We start from the raw sequence: 10,915 nt of genomic DNA on the forward strand, positions 1-10,915 counted from the left end.
AGATCTACCCTAAAAGAATTCCTAAAAGAAGTTCTTTAATATTCATGCACTTGGTTGTTTTGCTGAAGGAAGATGTAATTATTCTTATCAAGATTGTATAAATGAAAAGTTGGAAGCTTAGAGCAATGAAAGAATTTTATCCAAAGTTGTCCAGAGATAGTGTTTTATGATAAAAATCAGTCATAAAGCAAAAGCCATTTAATGAGGTTTTTATTTCCCCCTTTTTGTGTCCTTAGTTGTGCTTTAGTTCCCTCACCATAAAAAAAAAATCATTGTTTTCTTTAATCTTTAAAACTCTTAAATGGAATTATAAATGCCTTTTTAATTGTTAATATGAAGTGTAATATTCCATTCATAGAACTAGACTATAAAAATGGGTATAATACCTTTAACAAATTACAGAGGCCATATTCTTCAAATATCCTGCCTTAGCTAACTCTATAATGACAAACAGTGAAATCATTTTGAATCTACTGGGGCCAATTTACTGGTGCAGCGCACAACGTCCAGGGCTTCCAGCTATAATTAGAAAATGGCGCCAGCTCTCGATTAGTTTCGGTTACTATAGTAATTCCATATGCAACATATGCCTGCTGACTAGTGAACTAGATCGTGTATCTTTTGTAAATTGCTCTTGTTAGTCACTTGTAATTTATTTTATGTTTCCAACAACAATTTCAAACCAGCAATGTCAGGAACACATGTTTTTGCAATTATTAGAAAAACAGGCCAGACAATGTGCACCTCCAACCTCATCCCCACTCTTGGCTATCAATTTCTATGCAAACTATTGATTATTCTTGAAAATCATCGAAGGTTGTGAACATATTTTTTTAAAATGCAAGATAGAAAACATACTCACTGCCTTCTTGGCCCAGAATATTTATTGCAAAACTATGTGATCGCTTTATCTCTAAAGGAAACTATAAAATAATTTATAGTCTTCATTGTTTTTCCTGTTCTTCTTTTTGACAGTCAATATACTAGTAATAGATTATTTGATATTTTATCTTAACATCCATTGCACATTGAAATTCATTTAATATTTTTAAGGTACCCAATGTATCTAAGACTAGCAAACACCTTTTACCAAATCTTGTCCATGGCGCATCTATATTCAGTGAAGGCCAACAGCGTTCTGTTTTCTCATTCCATTTTGGCATATTGTCAATGCTCATAAATGCATGCATAGTCTCAAACAGAATATCTTACAAAATAAGTATTGATAACATGACAGATGCTTGGTATAGTAATGAATATTTCAACAGCTATCCCATAGAGCTTTGAACAATTATGGAAGGTAAAATATCCAATATTGATTTACACATATATCCATACCTTATATATTGCTTTCCAGATGTACTTTCTTTTTTTTTTAATTTTTTAAACATATATTTTTTAAAACATATATGGTTTGTCTCCCTCCCAATCCCATCAGATGTACTTTCTTTTAAGAAATAAAAAATTTGGTTCATAACATAAAAATATGTAAGCTAAATAAATTGGTTTATTTTAGTGCATTAAATCACAGACTGACATGTAAGAAGGTGATCAAATGCTATTTGAACAAATAAATGAGTAAAAATTTGCAATGCAAATATGAAATTGAAGGATATAGTGAGGAGGCTTTGTAGTGATAAACAAATAAATATGCCTCCAGGATAAATCTATTTTAAATATTGATGTTTAAAACCCAAATTTCAGAACAAATTTCAGATATGTCTCTAACATTGAGATTATAATAGACCTTGTTCAGAACTTGATAATCCTATCTGTAGTACTTGTATAAATGTAAACTACACCTGATTATTCATTTTTTATATCCCTATGCTTACACTTCTGAATTACCTTATATAACATTTTTCTGAGATTAAAGTCCTGATCATTGATGAGATAAAAAGATAAAACCACAATGAGACTTTAAAACACTGTAAGCTCTTTTGAACTCAAATCTTTACCCCAATATTAAGAGTAATGGAGCTTCAAGAACCAGTTGTATACACATTAATTATTGTAATTGTTCAAGCTGCTTTCCCTTAGGGCCACCAGATTTCTAAGCCGAAAGGGCATTCTTAGCCCACTATGACAATTAGCACCTGATAAATGATGTTACTGCCACACTTCTAAGATAGTGATTGATCACTTCCAATTAATTCCTAAGAGAAATCAATGCTTCCTTCCTACACCATTTATGTTAACTAATTTATGTTAATATAAATATCCTATATCCACCATTATCTAGGGAAAATGGGTCATTCTATTTATAACTGGCTACTACTTTAGAGCATCAGTGTTCTGTTTCAGAGCTCCAAAAGTGTGTAAAAGAGTTATAAAAACCAAGCGCAATTGCGCAATTTAATCACAGCAACTAAATCTTGACATCGATGAAGGCTGACCCATATCAAATGCAAAGAAGTAGCTTCAGAAGATTTTTCAGATTGTTGGATAACAGTTTGAAAATGCTACCACATATTGAGGTCTGCACTCTTTTTGTTTGGATTTGTCCTCCTCATAGCCACTGGGAAAATTATTTATGTTTCTTAAAGATAAGACCCAAAGGATAACACTCGAAAGAAATGTTTACTCCATTCCTATTCCTATTTTATTTTTTACTCCATTACCATGCATTCATAGTTACCAATTACTTAATAGGCCAGTATGTTTAATGTTGTGGAGAGGACAAATAACTTGATACCAGAAAATTATCCTTTGAACTTGGCATCAAGTGTTGAGGGCAGAAGTTAAGTTGCTATGGGTTAAAGGAAAACCGAAGACTTCTACTTCTGGCAAAGCCATAATTGTATGTTCGATAGGACTCAACGGCTATAAACATTTAGATTCTCAACAAAACATACTTCCAAAGCTTTCTTGGAATTTTAGGAAATAAAGGAAATTTCCAAGCCACCTCTCTCACCCTACCTCTCCAACCCCCTGCCAAACGCGTACCTCCAAAGGCATAGACATGAGAAGACTGCAAACATGCGGCTTCATCTTTGAGCCTACAGCTATTGTTCCTGTTGCCTCAACCATACGATTCAGAGTAGCTCCCTAGAACCATACTGACGTTCCAGTTCATTGGAAGGGAGGAACAGGACATAAGGGCAAATAATTTCATATTCATAGAGGGTGAACCCTAAACTGTGCGTATTAATTCTGCTTACCCACAGCTGGTCAAAACCTAGTGTGAGGGTCATACCTAACTGTAAGAGAAACTGGAAATTTACTCTCTAATTGGGTGGCCATTTCTAGATAAAATGAGGGCTGAGGTATTACTATATATCAAAAAGATATATGCCAAAACATGACACATGCAGTGAAAGCAGAATCCAGAAGACAATTTAAATGTTACGTAATAATACAAAAACAAAAGTTACAAATAAGCTAAATGTTCTTGCTTAAGAAGTAAGGAAAGAACAGAATAAAACAAAGAAAATGGACAAAAATAAGAGCATAAAGGATTAGTTTTCTGGTAACATTATGTAACATTTAACATCTGAAGGGACTAATCAAAAAAAAAAACAAAAAAAACAAAAAACAAAGACAGGTTAAATTTAAAAAAAAGAATAACAACAACAACAACAAAAACCCAGAACTACAGATACACTACTGATGAAAAAGCTAAGAAAATACCATTGATTTAAAAAAAAAAAAAATCACTTTGTTCCAATAAATTTGAAAAGTTAGATGAAATGAATTTTTAGATAAATGTAACTTACTGAAACTGACTTAAGAAGGAATTGAAGTATGAATAGCACTTATAACCACTTACAAATTTAAATTTTAGTTAAGTAATAAAAAAAATCAAGCTCAGATTGTATTAGAGAATAATTCTACAAAACTCTCAATCGGTCATTCCAATTTTGTAAAACCCTTCCATTCAACAAGAAAAATAGAAATAGTCCATAATTCTAACAGTATGAACACCATAATCTTAATTTCAAATAAAAGTAAGAATAAAAAATTACCGGCCAGCTTTACTTGTGAACTGAGAATAAAAAATCTAAACAAAATATACATGGAATTGAACAGAATATTAAAAATACATTTGATTAAGTTGAATATCCCAGAAATACAATGTCAAATTACCATTAGAAAAGTTAAGATAATAAAGGTGGAAATAGACCTCAACATTTTCAACTCATTAAATTTAGGAAAAGCATTTAACTAATATTTATTCAGGACTTAGTACAGATTTTCCTTGTTTAATTTTGAAAGACTAAACATGAAAATGTTTGATAATTTTATAAAATCTAGAAATGGTATGTACATGTTATAGGTATAGAAATAGTGGACATATGACCAAAAGACAGAAAGAAATACATAGACATTAAAATAGTGCCAAGGTGACAGGATAGTCCTTTAATATTGTTATTATGTTACTTATACAACAAAATGTATTTACTACATTAAACTCTCAAGCTCATCTTAACCTCATTTTATTTTTAAACTTATTTTTTTTTAATGGTCAAATCTAGCAAGTTTCATTCTTAGTTATTCTATTGAATATGCCTATTTATAACTTCTGACATCATTTGCACATACATTTTCATTTTCTCTTAATTATGCTAAGTAGTAGGAAAGGTGGCATTTTTCCATTTAACAGATGAATAAACTCTCATTTAGAGAGTGAAATAACTTGGTAAATGTTACAGCAGGTGGTAATAAGCCAAACTTAAAGAATATTGAAAAAATACAGGGAACAAAAAGGGATTTTAAATTATATATATATATATATTTATTTATTTACATTTATATTTAAATATATGAATCTATTCCAACATGAATCCATTCTCAACCATCCAGATCTAGGAAATATTGTTTTTAGAAGGAACAAACTATCAAGTGCCGAAGACATCTCAGACAGCAAGAGGGAGTTAGGGTTTAAAATGAGCAGCGAATTGCTGCAGAGACAAGGAGCAGCAGAGGCTGATGAAGCCGAGGCTGGTAGAGAGGAAGAGGACTACATCCATGAAGACGATCTGCCTTGGGATGAGAATGAAGTGGAGTGGGAGGAAGATGTGGTTGATGCTACTCCTCTGGAAGTATTTTTGCAGTCCCATCATCTGTAAGAATTCCTTCCCATTTTCATGAGAGAGCAGATTGATCTAGAAGCTCTGTTGCTTAGCTCTGATGAGGACGTTCAGAGTATACAAATGCAGTTTGGTCCCAGGAAGAAAGTTCTTAATGCCATAAACAGAGGGAAGCAGGTGCTACAACAGCCTGGGCAACTGGTCGACACCAGCCTCTGATGGAATGTTGGGTCCACAGGATGAGCCTGCGGTGATGGGGTAATGCTGTGGCCCGCTAGAAACACTCAGGCAACACCCCCTCTGCCCAATACCAGACCACTGGGATTGGTTTCTAGGGTTTCAGAGATACCCTCCTAAAAAAAGAAGCCCAAATTGTACTCTGAGAAATGCTCTATACCTGTGTATTCTGACCACCAGTGAGCAACTCAGGGAGACCTGGGAATAAGAAAAGGCTGTTTCTCGGGGCGCCTGGGTGGCTCAGTGGGTTAAAGCCTCTGCCTTTGGCTCAGGTCATGATCCCAGGGTCCTGGGATCGAGCCCCGCATCGGGCTCTCTGCTCAGCAGGGAGTCTGCTTCCTCCTCTCTCTCTGCCTGCCTCTCTGCCTACTTGTGATCTCTCTCTGTCGAATAAATAAAATCTTAAAAAAAAAAAAAATGATTACAACGGTAATCTTTAAAAAAAAAAAAAAAAAGAAAAGGGTGTTTCTCTTCAATTGTCTTCTTGATATTTTTGTGTATAGAAAGTGTTAAATGGATGACAGAGAAGAGAGAAACTTTCTTTACTTTTCCAACTCTGGACTTAAAAAGTATAATCTCTTATCACGCAAGTGTGGTACATACTTTCTAATCCTCATAGCCTGGGGACTTCCAACTCCAGTTCTGTCCTTAGCTCTATGACTTTGTCTGTTGGTGGAGACTTGACTTCCTCCATTGGCCTGAGGCTTCACATCCAACTTGAATGTGTCTAACCCATCAACAGATGTTTGCATGTTTACAAGTAATGGATATGGGTCTGTAATACTCCTTCCTGGAAAAGAGACAGAGTGGCATGTAGGGAGAGTGAAAAATGAAATAGAATACCGGGTACCTTTTATAAAATATGAATTGTATCTCCCCTAAATTCATATATTGAAACCTTAAGCCCCAACACAGCTGTATTATATATATTTATATATATAAATATATATATATATTTCCCCCATCTGCCAGACCCTGTGTTAGTTTGGAATTTACGATGACACTACAGACCTTTTAACTAAATATTGGTTTTCAAATAACTAATTACTTAAAATCACCTAGTTTGTGGAGCAATTTAAGTTAGAAAAGATCCAGATCTAGATTGGCTTACCACATAAGAGCCATACAATGTTGGGCAAATTGCTACCCTGAGACTAATTCTCGAGTCTCAATTAATAAATTGGAAGCTCATAGCATATTGCCCTTACAGAGGTTCTGCTAGATGATTTAATTGTAAAACTTTGTAAACTATATGATACCATACATGTGCCTTACTTGTTCTCCAAAAACCAAATCTTAGGTATTTTCCATTGGAATCAGAACATTGTAAGTAGCCAGAACATACACAACATTTAGATTTGAAATGTTCTAATATACTCAATAGATATACAACTAGCCCAAAAGAAGTGCTAAAGAGAACATTGAGGTGTGTGTCCTCAAATAACAACAGAAATAAAAGACATAAAGTCATTTTATTTGCTAACTCATGAGAAGCTTGACGTTTTTTACTCAATTTCCCATTTCTCCCTCACTTTTTTTATAGATTCTAGAGAAGTAAGATTGCTATGATCAGTAGCATATTTTATACTTAATTGTTTAAAATAAGATGAAGAATACAGAATAAGGTTCTAGTCCTGGTTTCATTTATTCAAACATTTGGAGTACCTACCACATGCCAGGCACTGTGCTAGGCTCTGGGGGAAAACCAAACCAAACCAAACCAAACCAAATCAAACCAGATAAGGCTTCTACTCTCATGTTGCTTATTTTCTGTGTACCCTTGGGTATTTTACCTGATCTCTTTTAGCCTATGCTGATTTATAAGAATACAGTTGTGGTATGAAGATTAAACAAGAGTATCTATGTAATGAACATAGCACAGAGCCTAAAATAAGATATGTTTAAGCATAAAAATGGATTTAAAAATTTTCTTTAGTCTCTATCAATTTTTATCATTTTAAGTAAGAGTGCGTAATATAGCTACAGAAACATGGAAATAAGTTTACAAACTGCCAATCTCCAAAGCTAAAGTTTAGAGTTATGGGATTTAGGATTATGGGTCAATATTAGGACTTTCCCCTATAGAACTTCAATAGGTTGTTTCCTAAAACAGTTCATGTAACTGACAGAAGGAACTGCCTTTCTTCCTGCATTAATGGCAGGCAATCTAAAAAAGACAGGTCTACATGGATTAGAGGTAGAAAAAGGAATCAGACCACAGGAAAAAAGAACTTGCTACTGTTAACCCAGGATTATCTATGAAAAAAAAAAAAAGTGTACATGCTAGTAGAACAGTAGCTTACTCCCAGTTCTACTTTAGAGTTAAAAATTCTGCATAATTCAACTCATTCTAACTCCATTTCTGAAGTTAGAAATTAACTTTCTGAATATCCCTATGTTTTCCAAAAAATCTTGCTACCAACCTACTTGGGTAGGGACAAAAAAAATCTTAATGAATGCCAAGTTATATCCCCCTAATAAAACACTCTTAAATTTGGTGATTGGGAATCACTCTGCCAGTTGTGGAGCATCTGGTAAACTCACAAAATTAGGTTCCTGCACACAGGAGACAAATATTCTTAACAGTCCTCATTGGGCAGCCACTAAGGAAAAAATGAGGAAACTTAACTATTAAAGCACTTTGTTTAACATATGAGGCAACTGTAGCACCAAGATTGTGATTTATTGATCTAGTCAAAGGCTGAAACAGTAAAACCTGGGTCTTCTAATTCACATTTGGTTTCTTTTACCATCAAATGCTAAATCCAAGTGTATGTATTTGTATTTACTACACTTTGAGCAATTTTTTTTCTCATTCTTAAGTCACTGCTTTAAAGTACTTTTTGGTTAAAAAAATAAAAGTTTGGTCTCTGAATTTGAGAGTAGTGATTTGCAGAAATAAAAACAAACTTGTTGAACAACAGAATTTTAATACAGATTGAGGCTGGTGAATTGATTAGGATATTAGATTAAAAAGGCCAAAGTCCAGGGCTTAAACTCCAAATAGGCCAGTTAGCTTTTCAACTCTACAGGTTTTTTGACAACAACACAGGTTGTTGGTTAAAGAAAACTCTTCACCACTCAGGGGTGGGTGGGGGAAAACCTAAGCCATACTGACAGGAAAAAAAGGTGTTTTGTCACTTTGAAAAGTACACATCTTTCCAGCATTCTTAGAAAGGGGCCTTCTAATAAGCAAACTATTGTTAATCTCATGGTTTTAAGCAGGATACTTCCAACATCCCTCCTCTACCCACAAAAGCCATGACAGTACAAACCAGTTCCTTCACAAATTATAATTGTAAGTTATAATTCCGCCTAGTATAAATTAGCACCCAAAATAATATTTTGGACACAAGACGGTAGGGATCTGGTGCAAGCACTGGAATTTTAATTTTGTAAACCATACATATAAATAATGACACAACACTGCCCATAGTGAACTGGGGCCTGGGCTGGGACCGAAAACTCCCCCGCCCCGCCCCCCAAAAGCAAGATCATGACCCACTCCCAAGGGCTAGCAACAGGTCTGTCCAGATGCTGACACCCGGAACTTGGAAATCTCCATCCTGCGCCTTACAGGCCTCCAGGGCAGTTAGAACTTCGTCTTTCAGAGGCGGAGGGGCCCGGCAGAGGCTTTGAAACCGGCCGTACAGCTCCTCCCAGGACACGTGTTGGGGCTCAGCTCCAACCCAAGTGCCCTTCGGGAGGTCGTAGTGCAGACGCCGACCCCAGTCTGTAAGCAGGCCCAGATAGGCCCGGCAGAGCGCGGGGTGGCGGCCTGCCACCGAAGTTAGAAGCCCGACCGGGAGGCTGCGGCAAAAGGCGGCCAGGGCATCCGACTTCGCCAAAAGCCAACGGACCAGCTCCTGAGCCCCGTCTCCGGGCGTTTGGGGGGTGCCCGGCTCCAACTCTTCTCCCTGGGGCCGGGGAGACGACGGGGGAAGCAACAGCGCGGCCGCTAGGACCTTCAGAAAGTTGTTCTGCGGCAAGCGGTCCCACAGAGTGCTGAGAAACCTGCTGGGGCTCTCGGCCTCGGCCTTCGGCACCTCCCGCAGACGCCCCAGCAGCAGCTCCGCCTGGGTCTTCAGCACTGGGTCCTCGAGCGCCGACTTCTCCCCGGGGCCGCTGAAACGCAGCAACTGGACGGCGGAGCGGCAGCGGGCGAGGCGGGCCAGGCTGCCTTGGAGCGCCTCCTCGTCGGGATCCGGGACGCCCGGGCCCGGAAAGAGCTGCTGCAGCAGGTAGTGATAGGCGGCATCCCCGAGGGCCCGGTTCTCCAGCAGACGCAGAGACAGCAGGAGGTCACCGCGCCCCAGGGCCTGGAAGTTCGTCAGCCCGGGGACTGGAGCGGACCCAGGCGCGCCCTCCTGTCTCCACTGGTTTTGCAGCCGCCGCTCCAGAGCCCTGCGAATGCGAACATGGCGGCCAAAGCGCCTATGGACGTGGCGCAGGTAGCGAGCCCACTGCAAGGCCCTGCGCACGGTTGCGGGGTCCCAGGTGCTGACGTGGGTCGTGCGGGAGACGGCCAGAAGCTCGGAGAAGCGCTGAAGGTGCTCCACGAGCGATTCCATGGGGGCGTGCTTACTTCCGCGTTCACCTTGGAGACGCCGACTCTCTGCGTGCCGATTGGAGCGCCCGTGTAAGGATACGCCTCTCTACAAGGCTATTGGATAACTTCCCTATCAATCTGACGGCGGCTTTAATCCGGGTATTTTTGATCCCGGGAAATTTAAACCGGAGAAAAAGCCCATCGGTTTTACTTTCGCCCGCCAATGTTAAGGAGGCCCTTAGGGCTGGAGGAGAATAAATGTGGGGCGTCCTAGGGAAAGTTCTCAGAGCCACGTGTAAGATGCTGTTAGGCCCGAAAGTCTCCATGCTTCCTTTGACTTTGGAAATACTCCCTCGTGGAAATTTCCTGAGCTTTGCCTGAGATAGTCTGTGCTGAAGTTTATCATAATTGGGCGATGCCAGACACGGTGTTAAATATTAAATGAAGGCTTTAGTTAACTCAGTTTAATAGAAAATGCACTGGCCTCTAATTAATTAATGCCGGGCACTCTTAAATCCGGGCCTTCATGTTGTTCTTTCATTATTAGAACTGAAGCCCAGATTAATTGGAGCAAACAAAAACTTCAATATTAATACTTCATTAAAGATGTTAAAGGAACTTAAATTTTCATTTAATATTGCACTATTTGTGTTTTCATTTTTTTTTTTCATGGAAAAAGAGCTCAGCTGAATTTTATTTCACACAAACAACTAATTGAACAAAAATCACAGTTAAGAGCCTATACGAAAAGCAAATATTTGACTATGATTGTGGGAAGAGGGAGGAGAGAGAAAGAAGGATCTATTTCTGGAATGTCATCTGGATTATTCACTCATTTATGCATTCAACAAATATTTATTTACCAACTACTAGAGGTTGCATTGTTAAATGCCCTCGATTTTTTAAAAAAAAATTTTTTAATTTCTTTTCAGTGTTCCAGAATTCATTGTTTATGCACCACACCCAGTGCTCCATGCAATAAGTGCCCTCCACAATACTCAACCTCCCACCCTCTTCCCTCTTCCCTCCAAATCCTCAGTTAGTTCCTCAGAGTCCACAGTCTCTCATAATACCCACAGTTTTTAACTTAACTGATACT

At 38.0% G+C, this 10,915-nt stretch overlaps 1 protein-coding gene across 1 annotated transcript; it reads right to left on the bottom strand.

Moving 5' to 3' along the window:
* Window positions 1-8,633: 8,633 nt before the first annotated feature.
* Window positions 8,634-9,887, bottom strand: FANCF (FA complementation group F). Its single transcript, XM_059138446.1, has one exon. The coding sequence runs from the start codon at window positions 9,836-9,838 to the stop codon at window positions 8,762-8,764; it is 1,077 nt and encodes a 358-aa protein (XP_058994429.1). The 5' UTR covers window positions 9,839-9,887; the 3' UTR covers window positions 8,634-8,761.
* Window positions 9,888-10,915: the final 1,028 nt, after the last annotated feature.

This window comes from Mustela lutreola, chromosome 1 (assembly GCF_030435805.1).
Source record: "Mustela lutreola isolate mMusLut2 chromosome 1, mMusLut2.pri, whole genome shotgun sequence".
Classification (NCBI taxonomy): domain Eukaryota; kingdom Metazoa; phylum Chordata; class Mammalia; order Carnivora; family Mustelidae; genus Mustela; species Mustela lutreola.